We start from the raw sequence: 26,457 nt of genomic DNA, 5'->3' as shown, positions 1-26,457 counted from the left end.
GCTGTTTTGTGGTTGAAATCGCCTGAGCAGCAAATGTATTAAAAACACTAAAAATTGACATAGAAGTGAAACTTATCGCTCAAACCTCATTGTAAATCCAGATGGAAAAAGAGATAGTTATTTTGAAGCTCTGAAACATACAAATATTGTGTCATAGTTGTGAAATTATGTTTGCATTAGAATTAACAAGATATTTGCCCAGTGATCATAGTTGTTCCAGTACACTGACACCTGCAGCGTACGGCAGTACAATAAAAAAAACGTTTTTTGTTTGTGCTGCCAATGTTTTCAGTATGAGCCTCTCTACATGCACCATACAACCAGGTTTCTCAGGCCTTTTAGTAGAATGAGTCTGAACCGTTGTGGGAGCCCATGATCGACACATGGACACTCGTACATCGGTGAACCAGTCAGACCAATTGAAGTTAAGGGGCTCATCACCAAAATTTGCAGGAGCAGGGTTTTCATCTTTAGGCCTCGCCTGCAACAGCACATGTGCTTGCAATAGATAATTTATACAACAAGGGCATTCTTCCTCTTCATTGGACAGTGTGTGCTGGCTTCACTTAACCCTTTTTTCCTCTGGAAAATGGACCATGTACAGATTTCTTCATCACAACTAGGGTCCTTCCATTGCTGTGAATGAGGTACTATATTTTCCTTTTTTGTCTTCTGTCCTCTTGCTGCTTCCTTTTTTTTTTTTAACTTTTTCCATTGTGTTGCTTCTTATTGTCCATGTTTAATTTTCCCTCCCACCCACCCTTGTTTCTGTTGCATCTGCTTGTGTGTGCTGCTTCTTCCCCCCCGCCCACCCTTGTCTGTGCTGCTACTTCCCTCCCGCCCACCCTTGTCTGTGCTGCTACTTCCCTCCCGCCCACCCTTGTCTGTGCTGCTACTTCCCTCCCGCCCACCCTTGTCTGTGCTGCTACTTCCCTCCCGCCCACCCTTGTCTGTGCTGCTACTTCCCTCCCGCCCACCCTTGTCTGTGCTGCTACTTCCCTCCCGCCCACCCTTGTCTGTGCTGCTACTTCCCTCCCGCCCACCCTTGTCTGTGCTGCTACTTCCCTCCCGCCCACCCTTGTCTGTGCTGCTACTTCCCTCCCGCCCACCCTTGTCTGTGCTGCTACTTCCCTCCCGCCCACCCTTGTCTGTGCTGCTACTTCCCTCCCGCCCACCCTTGTCTGTGCTGCTACTTCCCTCCCGCCCACCCTTGTCTGTGCTGCTACTTCCCTCCCGCCCACCCTTGTCTGTGCTGCTACTTCCCTCCCGCCCACCCTTGTCTGTGCTGCTACTTCCCTCCCGCCCACCCTTGTCTGTGCTGCTACTTCCCTCCCGCCCACCCTTGTCTGTGCTGCTACTTCCCTCCCGCCCACCCTTGTCTGTGCTGCTACTTCCCTCCCGCCCACCCTTGTCTGTGCTGCTACTTCCCTCCCGCCCACCCTTGTCTGTGCTGCTACTTCCCTCCCGCCCACCCTTGTCTGTGCTGCTACTTCCCTCCCGCCCACCCTTGTCTGTGCTGCTACTTCCCTCCCGCCCACCCTTGTCTGTGCTGCTACTTCCCTCCCGCCCACCCTTGTCTGTGCTGCTACTTCCCTCCCGCCCACCCTTGTCTGTGCTGCTACTTCCCTCCCGCCCACCCTTGTCTGTGCTGCTACTTCCCTCCCGCCCACCCTTGTCTGTGCTGCTACTTCCCTCCCGCCCACCCTTGTCTGTGCTGCTACTTCCCTCCCGCCCACCCTTGTCTGTGCTGCTACTTCCCTCCCGCCCACCCTTGTCTGTGCTGCTACTTCCCTCCCGCCCACCCTTGTCTGTGCTGCTACTTCCCTCCCGCCCACCCTTGTCTGTGCTGCTACTTCCCTCCCGCCCACCCTTGTCTGTGCTGCTACTTCCCTCCCGCCCACCCTTGTCTGTGCTGCTACTTCCCTCCCGCCCACCCTTGTCTGTGCTGCTACTTCCCTCCCGCCCACCCTTGTCTGTGCTGCCACTTCCCTCCCGCCCACCCTTGTCTGTGCTGCCTCTTCCCTCCCGCCCACCCTTGTCTGTGCTGCCTCTTCCCTCCCGCCCACCCTTGTCTGTGCTGCCTCTTCCCTCCCGCCCACCCTTGTCTGTGCTGCCTCTTCCCTCCCGCCCACCCTTGTCTGTGCTGCCTCTTACCTCCCGCCCACCCTTGTCTGTGCTGCTTCTTCCCTCCCGCCCACCCTTGTCTGTGCTGCTTCTTCCCTCCCGCCCACCCTTGTCTGTGCTGCTTCTTCCCTCCCGCCCACCCTGTCTGTGCTGCTTCTTCCCTCCCTCCCACCCTTGTCTGTGCTGCTTCTTCCCTCCCTCCCACCCTTGTCTGTGCTGCTTCTTCCCTCCCTCCCACCCTTGTCTGTGCTGCTTCTTCCCTCCCTCCCACCCTTGTCTGTGCTGCTTCTTCCCTCCCGCCCACCCTTGTCTGTGCTGCTGCTTCCCTCCCGCCCACCCTTGTCTGTGCTGCTTCTTCCCTCCCGCCCACCCTTGTCTGTGCTGCTTCTTCCCTCCCGCCCACCCTTGTCTGTGCTGCTTCTTCCCTCCCGCCCACCCTTGTCTGTGCTGCTTCTTCCCTCCCGCCCACCCTTGTCTGTGCTGCTTCTTCCCTCCCGCCCACCCTTGTCTGTGCTGCTTCTTCCCTCCCGCCCACCCTTGTCTGTGCTGCTTCTTCCCTCCCGCCCACCCTTGTCTGTGCTGCTTCTTCCCTCCCGCCCACCCTTGTCTGTGCTGCTTCTTCCCTCCCGCCCACCCTTGTCTGTGCTGCTTCTTCCCTCCCGCCCACCCTTGTCTGTGCTGCTTCTTCCCTCCCGCCCACCCTTGTCTGTGCTGCTTCTTCCCTCCCGCCCACCCTTGTCTGTGCTGCTTCTTCCCTCCCGCCCACCCTTGTCTGTGCTGCTTCTTCCCTCCCGCCCACCCTTGTCTGTGCTGCTTCTTCCCTCCCGCCCACCCTTGTCTGTGCTGCTTCTTCCCTCCCGCCCACCCTTGTCTGTGCTGCTTCTTCCCTCCCGCCCACCCTTGTCTGTGCTGCTTCTTCCCTCCCGCCCACCCTTGTCTGTGCTGCTTCTTCCCTCCCGCCCACCCTTGTCTGTGCTGCTTCTTCCCTCCCGCCCACCCTTGTCTGTGCTGCTTCTTCCCTCCCGCCCACCCTTGTCTGTGCTGATTCTTGCCTCCCGCCCACCCTTGTCTGTGCTGATTCTTGCCTCCCGCCCACCCTTGTCTGTGCTGATTCTTGCCTCCCGCCCACCCTTGTCTGTGCTGATTCTTGCCTCCCGCCCACCCTTGTCTGTGCTGATTCTTGCCTCCCGCCCACCCTTGTCCGTGCTGCTTCTTCCCTCCCGCCCACCCTTGTCCGTGCTGTCTCTTCCCTCCCGCCCACCCTTGTCCGTGCTGTCTCTTCCCTCCCGCCCACCCTTGTCTGTGTTGCAGCTTCACTCCCGCCCACCCATGTCTGTGTTGCAGCTTCACTCCCGCCCACCCATGTCTGTGTTGCATTTTCACTCCCGCCCACCCACGTTTGTGTTGCATTTTCACTCCCGCCCACCCATGTTTGTGTTGCATTTTCACTCCCGCCCACCCATGTTTGTGTTGCATCTTCACTCCCGCCCACCCATGTCTGTGTCGCTTCTTCCCCTCCTGTCCTTCCATATATGTGTCGCTTCTTTCCCCTCCTGCACACCCTGGTCTATGTCGCTTCTTCTCCTTCCTTCCACCCTTGTCTATGTTGCTTCTTCTCCTTCCTTCCACCGTTGTCTGTCTCTTCTTCTCCTTCCTCCCACACTTGTCATTTTCGCTTCTTCTCTCCCAATGCCACAACGTCCACTTGTCTGTTTCCCCTCCCCACCACTGCAATAGGGAAAAAAAACAAAATGATGCGGCCATCGCTGATTGCGTAATAACATTTCTTTTTTTAAACCCTCTTTCATCATAGCGCCTTTATAAAAAAATAACTTTTAGCTGTGGTGCACAGCTGCCACACTGCTCTACAACATGGCTAACAGCTATTGGCAAACCAATAACCTTTTCTTAGGTGAGACCTTTTGGGTTTGTCCGCATTTGTTTTTCCATCAACCACTGCACACAGTACTGCTATTAAGGTTTGGACTATTCCCCACAGAATTTTATAAACCAGCCAAGATTGTGTGTTGCATTAATGGCTGTTCTGTGCCGTTGTCTAGGGGGCAATTTATGCACCTTAAAGTGCAATTATAAATTGTATGTTCTTGTCTAGTGAAAAAGGGAAGATTGTAGATGCATTTTTGTGTGTCACAAAAGTAGAAGAGCACTATAATGACCCTAAGCAATAACCTTTCTTTAACTAATACCCATTTTAGGACTACCCAGGAATGGTGTGTTATCAGTGGAGTTATTTTAGTACTCACAGACCTTGATATAAACTTAAATTGTGTTAAGGTGGAGTAAGATTCCTTTATTACTGACCTCCAGTCACATTAAAGTTATGAGCACTCCTATAGCATACTCTTTGGAACAAATCCAAAAAGACGTATACGAGTATGTGGAGTAATATTGGGTACTCATAACTGCCTTTGAGTATTTACCCCCTTATGTCAAGTAGATGGACATGCTCATGCACTCTATTTCCTTTTCCAAAAGGCCATGGTGCATTCATCATGGCAATTGCCCATCTTCCAAGTTTCCTTCATGATTTCTGCGATGAGTGTTTTAAAATAGGTGCACGTAAACTCTTTCACACTTAGAAAGGATACACAGACTGCCTCTACCATCAATACGTCATCAGAGTGGCAAACCTTCTGCTCTAAAAAAATTAAAATAAAATAAAGCTATTGGTAACAGCTGACCAACTATATCACAACTATACTTTTGTATATAGTCCTACCGTGTCTGCCTCTGTAATCAGTTAGTCCCTCTAAAGCCTATTCTGTGCTATGGTCAGATGTAAGAAAGTGCCCTCTTTTTGCATGGTTGTCCCCACTTTTGGTAAACTCATGATGCACTTAAACCTGTGTGCCCTGGGTTCCTGCCAAACCGGTACCCAGGGCCTATGTTCTTTACCTAAACTGCATTAAAAAAAAACAATTGGCACTTTTTGGCCACAAGTCAGTCCCTTGTAAATGGTACCACAGGTACCAAAGGCACTGTGGCCAGGGAAGACCTCTTAAGGGCTGAAGCACTTACTGTGCCACCCTTGGAGGCCCTGTACCTTTGGAAGCACACACTGTCTTTTGGAGGCCGCGTGTTTGGGTGCAGAACAAAGTGAAGAGTCCACATTACACACATCCCTGTGTGCCATGACGACAACCCACTGCCCTGTCATAGGTCAGCCACCCCTCTAGCTGGGTGCACTATACCAGTGGTGAGGGTACAGGTGCATGAGCCTTGTACCCCTACAGTGTCTAAGCCAATTCTTTGACATCGAAAGTGCAGTAATGCCATTCAGAGTATATTGTGCTGGGACTTTGTCATTACAAACTCCACAGCATCATAATGGCTTTACTGAAAACCGGGAAGCTTTGTATCAAACTTCTCAGCACATTAAATCCACACTGATGCCAGTGTGGGATTTAATGAAAAATGCACTCAGAGGGCATCTTGGAGATGTCCCCAGAAAAACGACCTAACACTAGTGTCCAGGCTGAGTGGCTGCTCGCCAGTTGCCAGCACCAGACATGTTTCTGACCCCTGGGTCGAGAGCCTGCTGCTCTCGGGGGTCTGAAACAATGCACATCCTTGGGCGAGGTGCCAAGCCTCCTACCCCAGGATGGGCAGGGTCCAGGAAGGGTAAGCTTCTAAGGATTGCCGCCTTTGTGAGCTACCTCAGGCCTTTGCTGCTTCCACCAACTGGCCCCCAACGGTTCTGACCCCCACTTTGGGTGGGAGAATCTGCAAGAAAACCATGTGATGAAGGGAGGTGTGTCCACCTTTGCCAACCCCACCCCTCAGGTGGGGAAGGCAATGTAAAGCACAACTCGCAGTCCCCGCATCTTGCAGATGGGGGGACCCAGCCAACCAGAGGGAGGCATATGCCCTCCTCACCCTGGAGGGGGGCACAATAGGTGGTGTACCCACCCCAAGGAAGGGATCCATTGTCCCGACCTTTACCTACCTGTAACCACCCTAAATCTAGTATTTAGGAGCAACCCTGACCCGTGCCTCCTCAGACAAGAATCAACAGAAGAAGAGAAGAAGTACTGAAGAAATCGTGCTGAACTAAGAAGAGGACGCCCACTGACTTGGCCCCAGCCCTACCGGCATGTCCCTACCTCAAACCTGCTCCAGCGAAATCCCGGTGTGTCCTGCAGCCAGCAACCTCAAGAACCTGAAGGACCTGCCCTGCCAAAGACTTTGTCTCCTGTGAGCACTGGATTTCCTCACCCACAGACTCTGGCTCCGGCTAAATCCGCAAGTCTGCACCACTCTGCTCCCAACGCCTACGGCCCGAGTTTGAGTGGCCCAATACCACGAGGAGGTCTCCCCGGCGATCCTGACCTGAGATCTGGTGATCTCTGACCTGCCTCAAATCTCCAAGCGAAGCCGGCAGCCTCCTTCTGGAGGATCACCGCAACCGGATCTGGTAAGAAAAACCAGACGCCTAAAGACACACCTGCACCCGACGCCCCACGGCTTTGGGTGGCCCAACCAACTGTGTCCCAGCATCCCGAGGCATCCCAACTTATCTCTCCAACCGGCGGTCAACTCCAGAAGGTCTTTGTCCCTGAACCTGCAGTCTTTGTTGCAACCAGAGAATCCCCTTTGAAATCAACAGGGCACCCAACGCCAAACCAGCACTTTGCACTCAGCTGCCCCTGCGCTGCTGCGGGTGTACTTTGGGTACGAACTCGGATCACCCTTTGCCCTGAGCCTAACACCAGGAGCTTTGCTCTCACAACCTTGTGGCCTGCTCGAGAGCATCCACCAACCGTAGGCTCCCTATCCCCCATTGGATAACATTGTGTCTCTTTAATCAGCACGTGGCTGCCCTAGAGTTGCTTAGGGTGTTTCAAGAGTGCATCCTCGACCCTGGGGGAATCCTGGTTCTAACCCCAGAATACCAACTCCCACAAACTTGTACTTACCTGTAAACTGGTAATTCAATTTCCGTCCATAGGATTGCATTGACTGCTTTTCCTGAAAATGGTTTTGTGTGCAGTTGGTTTTGTATGAGAACGTAAAACTGCAAATAACTAAAAAATACTTTACTTACCTTTTTCTCTAGGAAATGTCCCAGTGTGGTATCTAGGTATATCACACTGAGTAGAAAAAGTAATCTGAAAAGTAATCTAACAGTAATGTTCAGTTAATTGAAAATATTTACAAACCTGTAACAAATATATTTTCATTCAGCTTGCTTGTATTGTTCAACCTGCCTTGAAAAGTACTATTTACACAAATCTGCACCAGGCTTGCTTGGTTCTAGAAAATAAATATAACTAAATAATATTTTTGTATACCAACAAAATTGGTCTGAGTTCAGTCTTTTGAGTGTGTGACATCATTTGCTGCCAGAGAGTGTGTACAACAAATGTTTAATACTACTCTCTGATAAAGCCTTACCTCTCGCCCCACACTACCACAAATAGAGAGTAAGGTGCTATCTACTTTTACCTCTACATACCTTTGGGGTTCCACTGGACTCTGTGCACACCTATACCTCAATTTGGTATAGTATATACAGAGCCAGATTCCTACATCAGACTCTTATCCATCCCGGACGGCTACAAGATCACCCGCAGGGATCGCACCAACGGAGTTGGAGGAGGAATAGCCATCGCCCTCAAGGTCTCCGCCCACGCAGACGACGCCCGCGCAGACGACACCCTCAACACCGCCGAACACCTGCACTTCCAGATCCACTCCGACCCCAACACCACCCTCAGAGGAACCCTCGTCTACAGACCCCCCGAACCCCGGGCACAGTTCACCAACTCCATCGCCGACCTCGCCAGCACCCACGAACTCTCCTCCACGGACTACATCCTCCTCGGGGACCTGAACTTCCACCTCGAAAACAACAACGCCAACTCCGCCACCCTGATCGACAACCTCGCCAACCTTGGCCTCAGACAACTCGTCACCGCCCCACCCACGCCGCCGGCCACACGCTCGACCCTGTCTTCTCCACAGGCACCCACGTCACCTTCAACCACACCACCGAACTCCACTGGACCGACCACCACTGCATCCATTTCACCTTCAAGAAACCTATCGCGCACCACCGCACCCAACAGCTGCCCCGTCGCTGCTGGAGCAAAGTCACCTAAGACCAGCTGACCGCCACCCTCATGCAGAGCCCGCCCACCGACCCCACCGAACAGACAGTGTATCAACGACTGCGCCAACACCCTCGCCCCACTCAAGCAACTCTCCAACAACCACACCATCAAGAATGCCACCTGGTTCACCAAAGAGCTCCAGACCTCCAAACGTGAATGCCGGAAACTGGAAAAGAACTGGCTCCCAAACGCACACCGGACAGCCTCGTAGCCCACAAGGACGCCACCTGCAGACATCACCACCTCATCAGATTAGCCAAGAGATCTTCCTTCAAAGACCGCCTGGACAACAACGCACACGACAGCAAAGAGCTCTTCAGCATTGTGAAGGAACTCTCCAACCCCAGTGCCAATGCCAACGACATCCCGCCCTCACAAGAACTGTGCGACTCACTGGCCACCTTCTTCCACCGCAAGATTGCTGACATCCACGACAGCCTCAACACCACGACAGCCCCGATTACGCCAGACACCACCCCCCCCCCTGCGAACACCAACCACCTGACCTCCTGGTCCATCAACGACGACGAGACACGCAAGATCATGCACTCTATCCACTCGGGATCACCGTCAGACCCCCGCCCACACCACGTATTCAACAAAGCAGACGCAGCCATCGCACCCCAACTACGGAAGGTCATCAACATCTCCTTCGAGACAGCGACATTCCTGAAAAGCTGGAAGCACGCAGAGATCAGCGCCCCTCTCAAGAAGCCCAAGGCGGACCCCACGGACCTAAAAAACGTCCGGCCCTGCTCCCGTTCCTGGCGAAAGTCACCGTGAAAATCGTCAACACACAACTGGCCCGCCACCTCGAGGACAACAACATCTTAGACCCGTCCCAGTCTGGATTCAGACGAAACCACAGCACTGAAACAGTCCTCATCGCCGCCACAGACAACATCAGGCGCCAGCTAGACAACGGCAAAACATCAGCCCTCATCCTCCTGGACCTGTCAGCCGCCTTCGACACGGTCTGCCACCGCACACTAATGATATGCCTCCAAGAAGCCGGAATCCAAGAGAAGGCCCTCGACTGGACCACGTCCTTCCTCTCCGGCAGAACCCGTCTGAAGCTGAACTCGGACAAGACGGAGGTCCTCATCCTCGGACCCAGCCACTCCGCCTGGGACGACTCTTGGTGGCCGACCACGCTGGGAGCAGCACCGACAACCACGGACCACGCCCGCAACCTAGGATTCATCCTCGACTCCTCCCTCTCTATGTCAAAGCAGGTCAACGCCATCTCCTCCTGCTACAACACCCTCCGCATGCTTCGCAGGATCTACAAGTGGATCCCGACCGAAACAAGAAAAACAGTGACACAGGCCCTCTTCAGCAGCAGGCTGGACTACGGCAACGCACTCTATGCAGGAATCCCGGCGAAACACCTACAACGACTCCAACGCATCCAAAACGCCTCCACCGACTGATCCTCAACGTCCCCCGCCGCAACCATATCACCCCCCACCTGAGAGACCTACACTGGCTCCCCGTTGACAAGAGGATCACCTTCAAGCTCCTCACCCACGCACACAAAGCACTCCACAACACCGGACCAGCCTAACTGAACAGCAGACTCCGCTTTTAAAACCCCCACCCGCCAGCTCCGCTTCGCCGGCCTCGCCGCTATCCCCCGCATCCAACGAACAACCTCCGGCGGCAGATCCTTCTCCTTCATCGCCGCCAAGACCTGGAACTCCCTCCCCACCCACCTACGGCATACCCAAGACCTGCTCACCTTCATAAGACTCCTCAAGACCTGGCTCTTCGAGCAGTAGCGGCACCCTCTCCCCTCAGCACCTTGAGACCCTCACGGGTAAGTAGAGCGCTTTACAAGTATTTTTGATTGATTGATTATCTATCATCCTCAAGAAAGTATAATCACATTATGCCCACCATTTGTGTTCTTCCCGGTCTCCTAATATTCAATTTATTCCTCTATTTTTCTGATTTACTAGATTTGCTCCATTAATATCCCCATCTCCCAGATTATCCCTTTGAGTTTTGTTCTTTTTTTTCTAATTGCTGGTATTATTATTGCTACTGCTAAATGTGATGTTTCATATGTGTCGCTCCCCAGTGACTGAGTGATACAGAAACCTGTCAAATACCATTGAATAATCGACAATCAGCACACAACCATTCGTATACAGAGATACTGAAATGCATAAAGAGGATATGGAAATGATCGAAACTACTCTGTACCAAGACACATAAAATTGTTATGTTTCAGTCTACATCCATACCCTTAGAACTAATAATGAGGCTTTTGTGAAAATGCGCATGTCGTTCCTGAAGACTATTACTGTTGAAGATTTAACCCAAAACTTATATTCTGCCTAAAACTGCAAAATTCAGTAAGCTGGAGCAGTGTCTATTGGAGATGATCTTTACAGCCGCTTGTTACTGGTGCTGTTCAAGATTTAACCTAGATCTTATGATGGCCTAACGAATAATGAGTATCATCTACTTTAGCAGTTGTCGGTGCATGTTTTTTCAGTGGCTTGTTACAAAGTGGAAGCATTTTCATCTAATAATGTTCACATTGCTCTTCCTTACATGTCCTTACTGGTGTCATTGCCTTCCCAGTATCTCATACAGTATGGCAGATTAGGTTGCCCTTTTAGCCATCATCATTAGTCCTGGCACCTGATGTGGGATTATGTTTGGGTAAAAAAGTCATGCCTACGTGCTTTGAAGTACAGTGCACGTTTTGGTGGTGATTTGATGGGAATGTTTGTGGGGCATAAGGGAAAGCTAAAAGACCTTCGTGAATTCTTTCCCTTTCTCAGAGTAGTTTGTTTGATGTTAAATGTAACTCATACCTTACATGAGTAACTAAGGTTTCAGGATGCCTCTCCTAACTTTGCTTCATGGTGAGCTATGATGATTTCAAATTTCGACCATGTTTTCTAATGGTATTCAATAATTGGTGAATGGGCTGCTGGTGGTTCATCATGCACTTTGTGTTTGTTTGCTTTTGTTTTGATGCTTTTTCAATTCTTGCTGAAGTTTAATGTGTAAATGCATTGAAAGATTGCATGCAAGAATCCAGTAGACTCCTATTCATTTTATATATATCTTTGATGCATTCATGAAAGTAATACAACAGGAAATGGGAACTATTGCAGAAGCCTTAATTTGAAATCCTTTTTTGATATACATTTCCTCTAGATTTATTCCTGAGCTGCTCTTTAAGCATGGGAGGAGCTAATTTGCTTGTCAATCTTTCATTCACTCCTACTAGGTTTTTGAAGCAGCACTTGCATGGGTGAAGTCTGACCGAGAGCAGAGGGAAGCCTATCTACCTGAGCTGCTTTCTAAAATCCGCCTACCTCTTTGTCGACCACAGTTCCTTACAGACCGTGTGCAGCAGGATGACCTCGTCCGCTACTGCCACAAATGCCGGTGAGTACTTCCAGTGAAACACTTCAAGAAGCATACATACTGATAACCAAAAGGTTTTTGCAAGATGGCTCCCTGTGTTAGAGGCGTGTACTAAGATCTGCAAGTCTAAATATCAGTGAGGGTGACTCAGACTTCCAGCTTTGCGAGGCCTGTAAGTTAAGCAGAGTTACACCAGCTAAACGTTATGTTCGAGGCATACGAGCTGCAGATTGTACACTTTGCATAGATCGCCATCTGGTGTTGGGCCCGGATGTTTGCAGTTTGTTTTTCTTCTTGGACAGTCTTTGGAAGTCACGAGTTCGGTGACTCCTCCTTCGGTCCGTACTGCGCATGGGCTTCGGCTCCATCCTCAGATTGTTTTTTTCCGCCATCGGGCTCGGATGTGATACTTCGTGCTCCGGCTTCGAACTTCTACAGTTCCAGCCTCGACGGAAAATCCTCGTTCATCGAGTTTCTTCATCTATCTTCATCTCTCGAAGAGGCACTTTTCTCGATTCCACACATCGGCACCGGCCTTCGGGCCCTCCTCGACTCCGGTCCCGGCCGATGGAAAGGACTCCGTTCAAAAAGTGCCCAAAATGTGGGTCTAAATTTCCTCACACCGACCTCCATCAGGTGTGTAACCTTTGCCTCTCTCCAGAACACGAGGCTAGAGACTGCTCCGCCTGTAAGTCTTTTCGATCCAAAAAGACCATCCGGGATCGAAGTGCTCGACGCACCATGGCGCACTCATCGACCGCGGCTCCACCGGACATCTTCGGAGACGACACCGAAGCTTCGGGGCAACACCACACCGAGAAGGAGGAAGACATCATCAGCGCTTCCGAGGCCGACGACTCCGACCTGAAGGACATCACACTGACGCAGAGGGTCGTGAGTACTCTACCCCCTCCCACCCCCACGCCCAAATCCAAAGAGACTCATGTTACACCTTCGCCTTCGGGCCTGGGGAAAACCAAACACGCAGCTTCTATCACCCCACCTTCGGGCCCGGTGTCGAAGCCTCACAAGTCTCACGGCAGCTCGGGCTCGAGCCAGCCGACTCCTGGTGCCGATAAACACCGTTCGGCACCGAAGAAAGTGCCGCCCAGCTCGACTCCGAAGCCACCGGTGCCGAAGGCTGGACTTTCGGTGCCGACAAAACACAAGCACAAATCCCTCGGCACCGACGCTCCGGCGCCGAAGCCTACCTCGACGCCGAAAAAAACGGAGGTTCCCAAAAAACATGGCGCAGAGAAACCACCCAAATCCTCGGCTCCGAAACCATTGGCGCCAGCGGACGATTCGGCGCCACCGGACCTTTTTACACCCGATCCTTATCAAAAAACCTTATCTAAGGATCCAAAGACTGGGCTATTAACTTTGACTGTCAAGAAAAGACGTCTTGACACACCAGCTCCTCCTCCACCACCCAAGCGGAAGGACTCTGCCACATCTCCTCTCAGAGTGCCCTCCCCACCACCTCCTACACCTCCTCCTCCTCCTCCACCTATTCCACCTCCTCTCCCTCCCAGGTCTCCGCCACCCTTGCCTCATCATTCCCCGACCCGTCCCCAGATCCGGATTACGGGGATCCAGATTATGACCCGGCGGACGCCCCAATGGACCTCACACCACCGGGGACCCCACACCACCGGGGACCCCAGACCCATGGGAAGATTACCAAAACCCTGACATACCAGATGTGCCTCAAGATGACCTATACCCATCCAGGCCATCTCCCCCAGAGGACTCACTAGGGTTTCACCACTTAGTGCAGAGAGCAGCACACTACCATGGGGTGGAACTACATAGCGAACCAGTGGAAGACGACTTCTTACTGGATACATTTGATATTCAGGATAAGTCCACAGCCATCCTGCCAATGCTTAAGGGTGTCACCAAACATGCTGCAGAGGTGTTCAAAGACCCTGTCAGGGCCAGGGTCTTAAACCCCAGAATAGAAAAAAAGTACAAAGCAGCACCCACAGACCCTACATACATTAAGGGCCCTGCTCCCTTAGATTCCTTAGTTGTGTCCACGGCTAGAAAGCGGTCTAACTCCCAGTCCTCCGGTGAGGCCCCACCGCCAGATAAGGAATCAAAACTCCTAGATGCGTCTGGTAAACGCACTGCCTCGCAAGCCGCGAACATCTGGCGCATTGCGAATACACAAGCGCTGCTTGCGCGTTATGACAGAGCACACTACGATGAGCTTGAGGCTCTTATGCAGCACCTCCCAGAAAAACACAAACGTAAAGCTCATGACCTAATACAGGAGGGAAAGCTCATTACTAACACCTCCATTAAATGTGCCCTCGATGCAGCGGACACTGCTTCTAGAGCCATAAATACTAGTGTCCTGCTTCGTCGTCATGCCTGGCTCAGGATCTCAGGTTCAAGCCAGAAGTCCTGGCATCCATACTAAATCACCCCTTTGACCAACAAAATCTCTTTGGGCCAAAGGTAGACGAAGCATTGGAAAAAATGAAAAAGGACACGGACACAGCAAAGTCTATGGGGGCATTACAATCACAGACCCCTAAACGCTCCTTTCGACGTTCGTCCTTTCGTAGCACAGGCAGAGGCTACTCCACCGATAGCGCCTCTACCTCCTACAAGTCCCCTCCTCAAAATACCTTCTCAAAGGGCTACCAAAGGGGTGGATACAGGGGCAACAACAATAAGGGCAGGGGCAAAACTAACACCACCCGTTCTGCCACCCCGCCCGCACAATGACTTCCCTCCGCTCCCCCCAGACCATCCCACTCCGGTCGGGGGCAGACTGCGAAACTTTATCCACGCCTGGGAGTCCATAACATCGGACAAATGGGTGACCCAAATTATTCGGTCAGGGTACTGTCTCGAGCTAACCTCTACCCCACCCAATATCCCACCAAGGCACCGTCCAATGTCTCAGGAACATTCCACACTACTCAAACAGGAGGTGCTCTCCCTCCTCCAAAAACACGCTATAGAGCAGGTCCCCGTTGATCAGCAAAATCTAGGGGTCTACTCCCTGTATTTTCTAATACCGAAAAAAGACGGGACCCTGAGGCCCATTCTGGACCTCCGGCCTCTAAATGCATACATACATTCAGACCATTTCCACATGGTCACCCTACAACAAGTCCTCCCGCTCCTCTGTCAGGGTAACTTTCTCACTACCTTGGATCTGAAAGACGCATACTTTCACATTCCAATACACCCTTCTCACAGAAAGTACCTCAGGTTTGTGGTGGATGGTCAGCATTACCAATTCACGGTTCTCCCCTTCGGGGTCACCACTGCACCACGGGTGTTTACCAAATGCCTAGCGGTAGTAGTAGCACACCTCAGACGTCAGCATATTCACGTCTTCCCTTACTTAGACGACTGGCTGATAAAAGCCGCGTCCTACGACCAATGTGTGCAACATACAGACAGCACCATCCAACTGCTCCACCAGCTAGGCTTCACGGTGAACTACCAACAGTCCCACCTCGTACCGTCTCACACAAAGCAATATCTCGGGGCCACTATAGACACCTCCAAAGGTATAGCCTATCCCAACTCAGCCAGGATCGCAAGCATACAAGCCTTGCGCCAAACGTTCATTGCTCAGCACTCTCTCCCAGCGAGAGTGTTTATGAAGCTAATAGGGATGATGGCATCTTGCATTTTCATAGTGCCCCATGCAAGACTCCACATGCGTCCACTCGAAGAGTGCCTAGCGCAACAGTGGAACCAGGCCCAGGGACAGCTGACTGATCTGGTGTTGGTGGACGGCCGCACCCATCACTCTCTGCAGTGGTGGAACACCACAAACCTTTCCAAAGGGCGGCCGTTCCTGGACCCGGTTCCTCAGATAATTCTAACAGCGGACGCATCGCTCTCCGGCTGGGGAGCGCACCTCCTACATCTCACAATGCAAGGTCTATGGACGCCACAGCAAAAGTCGCTCCACATCAACCATCTGGAGCTCTTGGCGATCTTTCTAGCCCTAAAATCCTTTCAAAAGCAGATTTCAGCCAAAGCAGTCCTCATTCGCACAGACAATATGACTGCAATGTATTCTATTCAAAAACAGGGGGGGGACACACTCTCCCCAGCTCTCCCGCTTAGCCCAGAGCATATGGAGATGGGCAATTCCACAAAACATCTTTCTCCTGGCACAGCACGTCCCAGGCATACAAAACACCATGGCAGATCTGCTCAGCAGACAAACGCAACAACTACATGAATGGGAACTGCATCCACAAGTTCTTCGCCCATTCTTCCACAAGTGGGGGCATCCTCAGATAGACCTCTTCGCCACCCACAAAGACAAAAAATGCCCAAGCTTCGCCGCCAGATACCCACACCCATTGTCCAAAGGCAATGCGATATGGATGAACTGGTCAGGCAGATTTGCATACGCCTTTCCACCTCTCCCACTAATTCCATTAGTGGTCAGGAAACTGCAACAGCACTCCCTCACGATCATTCTGGTATCCCCAACATGGGCCAGGCAGCCGTGGTACACCACACTATTACAACTATCAGTGGTACCACACCAAAAACTGCACCTGTCCCCATGCCTCCTAACTCAGAACCATGGAGAAATCAGACACCCGGACCCAGCGCAGCTCAACCTTGCGATCTGGCTCCTGAAATCTTAGAATTTGGGTACCTTAACCTTCCCCCTGACTGCATGAATATTATCAAGGAAGCCAGACGTCCTACCACTCGAGCATGCTATGCCGCAAAGTGGAAGAGATTTGTTGTTTACTGCCGTAACAATACAATCAACCCTTTAGATGCATCCATACAACACATTATATGCTATCTGCTCCATCTTCAAAGGTGTAACCTGGCATACTCTTCCATACGCTTACACCTAGCAGCGATTTGCTGCTTACCTGCAAAACAGACATCATTTATCACTGTTCAGGGTGCCTGCTATTAAAGCCTTTATGGAAGGCCTTAAACGCATAATTCCACCCAGGGCACCGCCTTCTCCTGTATGGAATCTAAATGTAGTTCTTACAAGGCTAATGGGTCCGCCCTTCGAACCACTGCATAAATGCGAGCTACAGTTCTTCACCTGGAAAACAGCTTTTCTAGTGGCCATCACTTCCCTTAGAAGGGTGAGTGAAATACAAGCGTTCACTATACAGGAACCCTTTCTTACAAATACATCACAGCAAAGTGATACTTCGTTCAAATCCAAAGTTTCTGCCCAAGGTCATTTTCCCCTTCCATCTCAATCAATCGGTGGAATTACCTGTTTTTTTCTCGCAACCTCAATCTGTTGCGGAAAGGGCTCTACATACACTTGATGTAAAGAGGGCTTTACTGTACTACATACAAAGAACACAACCTTTCAGGAAAACTAAACAATTGTTTGTTTCCTTCTCTCCGCCGCATAAAGGCAACCCCATCTCTAAATCAGGGATAGCTAGGTGGATTGTAAAGTGCATACAAATTTGCTATCAAAAGGCAAAAAGAACATTATCTGTTCCACCTAAAGCCCACTCTACTAGAAAGTTAGGGGCTTCCATGGCTTTTCTAGGGAACATACCCTTAGATGACATCTGCAAAGCAGCCACATGGTCAACACCGCACACCTTCACAAAACATTACTGTGTAGACGTGCACTCCAAGCAACAAGCTAGTGTGGGCCAGGCTGTACTAAAGACACTATTTCAAACCGCTGCAACGGATACCGGTGGTCGCCGCTAAGGTTGGGTACTGCTATATAATCTATGCAAAGTGTACAATCTGCAGCTCATATGCCTCGAACGGAATATGCTACTTACCAGTATGCATCTGTTCTTGGCATGTAGAGCTGCAGAGTTGTACACACCCACCCGCCTCCCCGGCTACCTGTATCCGTTCCAGTCTATCTTATTTAGATACAACACACATGGGTTTCTCACTGTTTATTACTACGCTCCATCATTTCCCTGCTGGCGAAAAACAATCTGAGGATGGAGCCGAAGCCCATGCGCAGTACGGACCGAAGGAGGAGTCACCGAACTCGTGACTTCCAAAGACTGTCCAAGAAGAAAAACAAACTGCAAACATCCGGGCCCAACACCAGATGGCGATCTATGCAAAGTGTACAACTCTGCAGCTCTACATGCCAAGAACAGATGCATACTGGTAAGTAGCATATTCCTTACAGCACTTCAAAAGCCTCAGAAGTCTTAATAAAATCCTGCAAAATAACACATTACAATCAGCACTATTGTTATTACTGAATTATGAAATCAGTTTAGTATTTATTGGCAATATCCTGTGCCATCTGTTCAGTCTGAGCTTCTAGAGCCAGACAAAGCCTACTTGTGCCGGTAAGAATTTGTATATTTAATACATCTCATGACCATACTTAACACAAATCCAGCCGAAAATGTCTGAAAAGAAGATCTCAAATTCCTCTCTGTTTTTAACAAATTGTGCGTGGTTTTAGTTAACTAGGCTTAAATGTGCTGCACATATCCATAATAAAGTGATTCTAGGCAGGGGTTAATCTAGCATTACTCTTACCTGAGCATATATTATCTATGGGAGACAATGAAGTCTTGGTGGGTTAGGAAGGTAGAGACCACCACTACCAAGCTTATTCCAGCACTGAAAGCACTTTAGCGGTAAAAACGCATCAGTGTTGTTTTTTACTTACCAGCACTGCCATTACTTTTTAAATAATACATTGAACTCCTTTTTAAAATCGTCAGTTCTTATCATCATTGTATAGTAGTACCAATAATTAGGGAATAAAGATTCAAACCAGTACTCGCGGTCAAAAAGCAGCGTCCTCACGGGGGAACAAAGCAGGATCATAGAGTGCGGTAGAAGAGGTAGGGTTAACCCTCTCTACCATAGAGTGCTCTCAATCAGGAAACACGCTGGTTAGCGGTCTAGTTGCCCGAAACTAATTAACCGGAACTTTCAAATGAAGAACGGCCAGCGGGTGCACAGCGGGCGCGCTGCTGGCACGCCGAAGGCAAGCCAGTCTGCGCCTGACTGGGTCCAGGGGCCAGGGACCCTGCACAATGTTTTCATACCTACCCAGGACATGAACTACTTAGCTTTAATAAACCCAGAGCAGCAGGTTGTGTGAAAGGCTGGGATTTTATGAGCGACGCAGCCACTGAGAAGGTCTGCCAACATTGTAATTTAAAATGGAAGCCACCTGTGGGATCAAGCCCAAGCAAGAAAAATTAGGTAAAAGAGAAGCAGTCTTGGAAAATGGGACTGATCAATTGCCGCTCTCTCGTTAAACATAAAATGGAAATTTGTATATTATTAGAGGAGACCATCTTAGACGCATGGTTTATCACAGAGACCTGGCTCAAAGACTGCGCCTCCCCTGACATAGTAATGGCCTTGCCGCCAGGGTATGAGATCCTCAGAGGTGACAGGACCGGGCGTGGGGTGGGTGGGGTCTAGCCATTCTATTAAAGAGTGAGTACAAGTGTAAAATAGAGCCTCTTCCTATTAAAGAATGCAAATGCCTCCTCTTTTCATTTGGATTAGCACCAACATATACCTTATCCGGACTTCTAATCTATAGACCCCCAGGCCCTTGTGGTGATTTGTTAGAGGAGCTGAACGAAACACTAGCTAGCATGTTACTAAAGAAAGCATGTATCACTATACTAGGAGATATAAACTTACATATGGATGATCAAAACCTTCCCAGCGTCAAAAGACCCCTATTAGACCTAGAAAGATGGCAACTGGCCCAAATGGTAACGACTGCCACTCATGAGAAGGGACACATCTTAGATGTAGTGATCTCCAACGACCCAAATATGAAGACTCCTCCTCTAGTACCGGTACCCTGGTCTGACCACTATATTGTTCCTTTTAACCTAGAAAAGACGGGAAGAGAGCAGGGGAAGGATCCGGCCAATGCAGGGGCTATAAAAAGGCAATGGACTAATCTCAATGAAGAAGCTTGGGGGAACATCCTAACTAGTACATCTTTCCCTAACAATAACGAACAAGGAAGGGTGGAAGAAGCTTATTCCAGATGGGAAGAATGGATTACCCAGTCTCTGGATGAAGCTACCCCCAAAGTTCTCACCAAATCAAAATCCAGGTCCAGGGCATCTGGATGGTATGACCACCAATTGCTAGAGCTCAATAAAAATTGCAAACAAATAGAAAGAGACTGAAGGAAAAACTATGATCCTCTCCTGAAAACCAAGTATAAAACCACTATAAGAAATTACCACAACAACATAAAAATGACTCGGGCTAGGTTCTTCGAAGAAATAATCAGCCAGGCTCAGAACTCCTCAAAGGAATTGTTTGGGGTAGCGAAGGCACTTACAGATCCCAACCAGGATTCACATCCCTTAGAGACATCAGAGGAGAGGTGTAATGACTTAGCCTCCTTTCTTTCTTTCAAAAGTAATTGACATCTACAGCTCCTTTGGGGCAAGTAGGGGGGACAACCTCAAGGGGGGAGGTGGAGCAGGAAGATAACTATCCACCAAAAACCTTCACCACTCTCTCGCCAATGGAGGCAAAGGAAGCAGAATCCTGGCAAAGGAAGCAGAATCCCTAACAGATAAAGTGAAGTCTGGGTCACCTCTAGACCCAGCGCCGCCCCACATCCTTAAGAAAGCCAAAGCTGCTATCCTTTCATCGCTGATTAATATCATGAATAAGTTGCTGGAAACAGCCATTGTTCCACCTGTTTGGAAACATGCCATTAATAAACCACTGCTAAAAAAAAGCTAATGCAGACCGATCACAACTAGCTAACTACTACCCTATTTCCCTGCTGCCTTTTGTGGGTAAGATGGTGGATAAGCACGTTAACAGATTATTGGCGTAATTTCTAGACTGGAATCAATGCCTTGGCTGTTTCCATCTAAGACAACGCAAAGGCTACATGAAAAGGACTTCTGGATAAATACAATCATAAAATTACATTACCTCTAACTGTTGACCGTATTGTGTTGCAAAATATCACCACAACTAGTAATGTAACAATACTAGTATATTAAAAAACATTTTGGGGGGCGTGGCCGAGGCGTCAAGATGGCAGACGCACTCTGAGTGGTCTGGACCCCTCCGTCATCTGCCTGGCATCCGCCCGGTACCAGCTGCTGCTTACCTCTTATGCATCCCTGCTGAGCTTCCCAACGCCTCCGGCTCTCTCTGGATCCTTTTTGTGGGCGGCCTGGTGATCTCACCGTGAAGGGCCGCTGCCTTCTTCACCCTGCCTGGTGTCCTCAAATGGCGGCTCCGGCGGACCCTCCTCTTTAGGCTCGGCGCCTCACTGGATGAAGCACTGGAGCTAGGAGGCATGAGATATCACCCCGTCGATATTGAGACATCAGTCACCCGTTCACACAAGAGCATTGTCGAGGGTGCTGTGTTTGCCTGGACAGTTCTCCTACTGGCGTGGTGGTGGTCGTAGATCCTGGTGACATCCCCATCGACTCCCGAGGCATCATGTGGGGCTGATGGCCGACGTGAGAAGCAGCACATGCACTTACGGAAAGGACTCCTAGCAGACCAACTTGATTGTTGGCAGCACCACCAACGGTGCGGCTGCTGCCGTCCCTTGATTCCGCTGGTGGTCGAGCCTGGCTGCCCTCTGGGAGGGTCCGCATGCGGACGCCTCTGGTGTGGGGACGCCCGGGGGCGGAGTGCGGCAGCCGCCGGGAGTGTCCCGGCGTTCAGATATTGGGGATCGGCCTGTGGCTCTGGAGGGCCTATCCTCGAGTCTCCTTGGGTGGACCTGCGGCAGGAGCGGATGGTGGTGCCTCGACTGCCGGTGCCAGGCAGTGGTGTGGGGAACAGGCTCCTCCCCCGATCGATTTTGGTGCTCTCCCCCGACCGGCGCTGACTGTGCGGTCTACCGTGCCTGCGGGGTGAGGCCTTCCCAGGTGGATGCGGGAGGCCCAGACATCGCCCTGTACTGGTTCCTGTCGAGGTGTAGCTCTGTGGTTCCCTGAGGCCCTCCTGGGCTGTGGTCCCCTTCCTCTGGCCGGACCCGCTCCCAGCCTGCCGCGCCGGATTTGTAGAGGCGTCTGAGCCTCGGGGTCATCGTAGGCCTTGCGGGGCCCTCTCGGAGACCTGCTGGGGCTGCGGGCATTCTTCCCCTCATCTGCCCTGGTCCCCGCCGAACCGTATTTGTGGAGGGGCCAGCGTCTGGTGTCATCTGCAGGGCTTGGACCGCCGGTGAGTGGGGCGGGGTGCCTCGGCCACTGTGTCGGGTGGCAGGCGGTGGGGGGACATAGGTGTTCTTCCTCCCCCTACACGCGCCCCGCGCTTCTTCTCTAGGGGCGCTCCCCTGTGCCTGAGGACCTGAGGTGGGCTCTGTCTTCAGCTGCTTCGCCACACCTTCCCTGCTGACTCGGACTGGTGTTGGAGCGGGGTCCCTTCTTGCTGCGGGCCTTCTGGAGGGACTGGTGCCTGGTGGGGGCCTTGTGCCCCGGACTGTGGGGGGGCGGCGATCGGCCACTGTGTCGGGTGGCGGGCGGAGAGATGGTTCTGCTGCTCCGGGCCCCCCCCCTGTAACGCGCTTTGCCTCAGGGGGTGCCCTTGTGCCTGCTGGCCGTGGGAGGCCTTGGACCTGCCAGGCCTCTCTCTCATTGGGCTCCAAGCACCTACCGCTGTCGCTCTGGGCTGGCCGGGGCGTCCTGCCCTTGGGGGCATCTGATTTGGCTTGTGTCTTTGGAGGCTGCCTGCCGGTGTGTAGGGCTGGGTTCGGCCATCATAGTCGGGTGGCAGGTGGGGTGGTGGTGGCACCGCCCAACCCTCTTCTTGCTGCCTCCCTTGCCTTCTGGTGCCATGGTTCCCTAGGAGGGGCCTCTCCGTGTTTGCTGGCTGGGGGTGCGTTGGCCCCTCGTGTTTCCGGCCCAGCGATCTCCGTCTTGGGTCGGAGTTCTTCCTGCAGTTGGTGTCTCCACGCCATTCCGGCTGTCTCGGGCTGCGGCTCTGTGTGAGAGGTCGGCTCGGACAAACCGGGGAGCACCCGGACCGGAGTACCGACGGTCTGGGTGCCGATCTCCTCCTCCTGCTGGACTTCAGGCCGTGCCTTATCTCCTAACCTGCATAGACGACTTTCTTCACTGGTGACGATGGGCAGAGTCCGTAACATGCAGGCGGTTGCCCCGCCAACCCATACCACGATGGACCGGTATACTGCTATTAGAGACCAGGAACCTGAAGAACGAACTGCGGCGCCCCCTCTCCTGCTGGGGGTGACCTGGACAACATCCTGCAGGCCATTGGAGCTTCCCAGGCCTCAGTCGAAAGCAAGATTGGTGAGGTACGGGTTGATATGCCCTCATTCGTCAAGGTCTCCCGAACGCCACGGCCTGGATTACGGAAGCTGAGTCGTGTATTTCCACAGCGGAGGATGACATAACCCTGCTTAAGACCCAAGTGGCTCAGCTTCAGAACCGGACTTCCGAGCTCCACCGCCAGGCTGAGGATGCAGAAAACAGATTACAGAGGAACAACCTGCGCCTGGTCGGATTTCCGGAGGGGGCCGAACAGGGCCGGGCGGATACATTCATGGAGACCTGGGTGCGATCCTGGATGCCCAAGGACCTCCTCTCTCCTTGGTTTGCGGTTGAGTGCGCCTACTGTTCTCTGGCTCCTCGTCCCCCGCCCGGGACCCTGCCACGGCCCATCATCATGAGGATTTCCAATTTTCGAGACTAGGACGCTATCCTTAAGGCGGCGAGGTTGCAGGGGCCACTACTCTTTCAAAATAACAAAATTATGGTGTTCCCTGACTATACCAGGGAGGTGCAGGCCCAACGGCGCACCTATGACTATGTTAAACAGAAACTTAGAGGCCTGGGTCTTCGGTATGGTCTCCTCTTCCTGGCCCGCCTCCGGGTCGTCTTCCAGGACAAGACCTTCTTCTTCGATACCCCCCAAGAGACCTGGACCTGGCTCACGGAGGAGCGCCTGCTTCAGGCGTGTCCGGCTCTCCTTCCCGGTGGTGGTGGTCCACGGCACTCTCAACCACCTCCTCCTAAACCTCAGAGATGCCGCAATCGCTCCCGCAAGAAGAATGGCCGGCAGGGAGTGGTCTCGCTATCCCCGGTGGCGAGGTCTCTTGATCCTCTTAGCCTGACTGGGTCATCGGGGGGTCGGGCCCAATTTCAATCCCATCGGCGCCGCTGCGGCCCTCCCTGTCGGACTCGAACCTATCCCGGAGCCCCGTGCTTCATGGATCTGCCAACGGTGATGCGAATTGACTCCGGTGGCCCAGCTGAGTGGGGTCCAAATTTGTTCCTAATCGTTCCTTGCAGCTGTTAACCCTGATGTATCCGTATATATGAAGGGGTTCACCTTTGCCAAGACACTGCTTGACTTGCTGGTTTGTTGGGTACCCTGAGTACTTTGTGCTTGCTCTTGGGGCTCGCACTGATACGCTCACGTCCTGCTAAGCGTTTTAGCTTAATATTTTGAGCCTCTTATTGTTGTTTTAGGTGCTGTTTCAGGGTGACAGATGCTTCATGTTTGGAAGTGTAGTGTAGGGTGGGGGGAGTTAGGGGGCAAGGGAGGGGGGGTAGACCGTTGTCTCCCGCAGGTTTGTTGTTTTCGGCTGCTCACGAGCCGCTAATGTTGTTTCTTTTTCTTGGTAGCTTACTAAGCATACAGGCCACTGACATTGACGAGAGCTGTGGCAGACCACGTGGACCATACTCTCAGGCCCCGCATGCAATGGGGGGTGGGGGAAGGAGCGTGGGTGGAGGGACACCATGTTGTTGCCTACATGTTTATTGTTTTCGGCCGCCTATGGGCCGCCATCCCTGGTTCCCTATGGCGCTTCCCCGAGTACTTGGGAGTCCGGTGGGGACACGGGCCTTGCTCGGCTGGGTGGTTCTTCCCCCACGCCCCCCCCCCTCCCCATGCTCCACCCTGGGCTCGTCCACTCCAGTGGAGCCCGGTCATCCTCCAAGCGGCCCTCTTTTCACACTGTTCACCCTAATGATATCCGTCCTGGATAGACCCATCCACATCCTGTCCTGGAACGTCAATGGCCTCTTAGACCGCATTAAGCGCACTGCTGTCCTCCGTAGCGCCCACCGTCAGGGCCCTGATATCCTATTCCTGCAATGGGCACCCACTGCACCTTCCTCGCCCGCTATGGGTTCGACAGGGTTTGGCATTCAGGCTTCTCGCGAGGCTCCAGGGGGTGGCCATACTGATCCGCAAAGGTCTTCCCTTTACCTTGACACGAGCTGAGACGGATACACAAGGCCGCTATGTGGCCCTGTCTGGCAAGATCGAGGGGCACCCTATTAATCTCCTGAGTGTATATGTTCCTCCCGCCACGCTGCCATCCACCCTCCGACACCTTACAAGCGTTTTTTCCTCCTTCCCGCCTGGGTTGGCGGTTGTCGGGGCGATTTTAACGCTGTCGTGCATCCACTGTGCGACACATCCGGTGCTCCCTCTGCGTCTCGCCTCTCCCCCGCTAAGCGACTCTCTGATTGGTCCGCTGCCTTGGGTCTCTGTGACGCTTGGAGGGTGTGGAATCCTCGCCGGTACCAATACACCTACATTGCACCCACTCTCGTATTGATCTGTTCTTGGTGCCGGCCACCGACTGCCAATTGGTTGTCGGCAGCGGTTATTCTACCGTGCGGCATCTCGGATCACTCCCCGGTCTCCCTTCGTCTCGGGACTCAACTTGGGGGCGTCAGTACGACCTGGCGTATGAACGCTTGGTTCTTGCAGGACAAGGACTTTGTCGAAGCCCTGGAACAGAAGCTGCGGCAATACTTCCGGATTTACACATGCTCGGTCACCTTGCCGGCCACGTTGTGGGAGGCTGGCAAGGCAACAATGCGGGGGGTGGCTAGAGGCTTGGTTCATGCACGTCGCGTGGCTCAGGCCGCCCGCCTAGTGCAGCTGGAGGCCCGTGCGGCACTGATGGAGGCGGCCCAGGTAGCTGCTGAAACTCCTGACTCCTCCCGGCAGCTTGCTCTAATACGAGAAGAAAGTAGTCAGGTTTCCTTGGATTCAGCCAAAATGCTTTGGCGTTCATCGGTGGCGCGCGTGCACGGCTGGGGTGATAAAAACAGCAAATTGCTCGTGCGGACTATCGCCCCATTTGCCTCTTCAATACCGAGGTGAAACTCTTTGCTACCATCCTGGCTCAGCGGGTCTGTCCCCATTTACACACCCTGGTCCACCCGGATCAGAGTGGTTTTTTGCACGCCCGAGGCACTCGGCACTGCATACGTCGCCTCCATCTTGCTCTTGCGCACCTCCTCCCTCCGTACCTGGCCCTGCTTCTCCTTGATTTTGAGAAAGCGTTCGATACGGTTGCTTGGGGATATTTGGAGGACGTGTTGGAGTTGATGGGGTTTGGCCTTCCGTTCCGGCGCCTCGTCCGAGTCTTTTACTCCAGTCCCACGGCGAGGGTTCTGATCAACTGAGTGCTCTCGGAGAAATTTCTCATCCGGAGGGGCACTCGCCAGGGATGCCCACTCTCGCTGCTCTTGTTTGCGCTGGCGATGGAGCCCTTGGCACCTCTTGTACGCCAAGACTCTGGTATCCGTGGGTGGGCTTGGGACCCTTATCGGGTCGACAAGATCGCTCTCTACGCGGACAATGTTCTCCTCTTTCTTCTCCTTTTTGTGGGCGGCCTGGTGATCTCACCGTGAAGGGCCGCTGCCTTCTTCACCCTGCCTGGTGTCCTCAAATGGCGGCTCCGGCGGACCCTCCTCTTTAGGCTCGGCGCCTCACTGGATGAAGCACTGGAGCTAGGAGGCATGAGATATCACCCCGTCGATATTGAGACATCAGTCACCCGTTCACACAAGAGCATTGTCGAGGGTGCTGTGTTTGC

General features: G+C 52.4%; 1 protein-coding gene across 4 annotated transcripts in view; it reads left to right on the top strand.

Annotated features, from left to right (window-relative positions):
- Positions 1–26,457, top strand: part of KLHL18 (kelch like family member 18) — a 244,474-nt gene that overhangs the window by 101,683 nt on the left and 116,334 nt on the right. For all 4 annotated transcript variants that reach the window (XM_085628737.1, XM_085628736.1, XM_085628739.1 and 1 more), the window contains one exon: positions 11,509–11,669. In XM_085628737.1, the coding sequence (XP_085484863.1) occupies positions 11,509–11,669 (161 nt within the window). The remainder of the gene's footprint in view (positions 1–11,508; positions 11,670–26,457) is intronic.

Source organism: Triturus cristatus, chromosome 10 (assembly GCF_964204655.1).
Source record: "Triturus cristatus chromosome 10, aTriCri1.1, whole genome shotgun sequence".
Classification (NCBI taxonomy): Eukaryota; Metazoa; Chordata; class Amphibia; order Caudata; family Salamandridae; genus Triturus; species Triturus cristatus.
The sequence above is the reverse complement of the archived record's forward strand: the minus strand, read 5'-3'. Positions and strand labels throughout refer to the sequence as shown.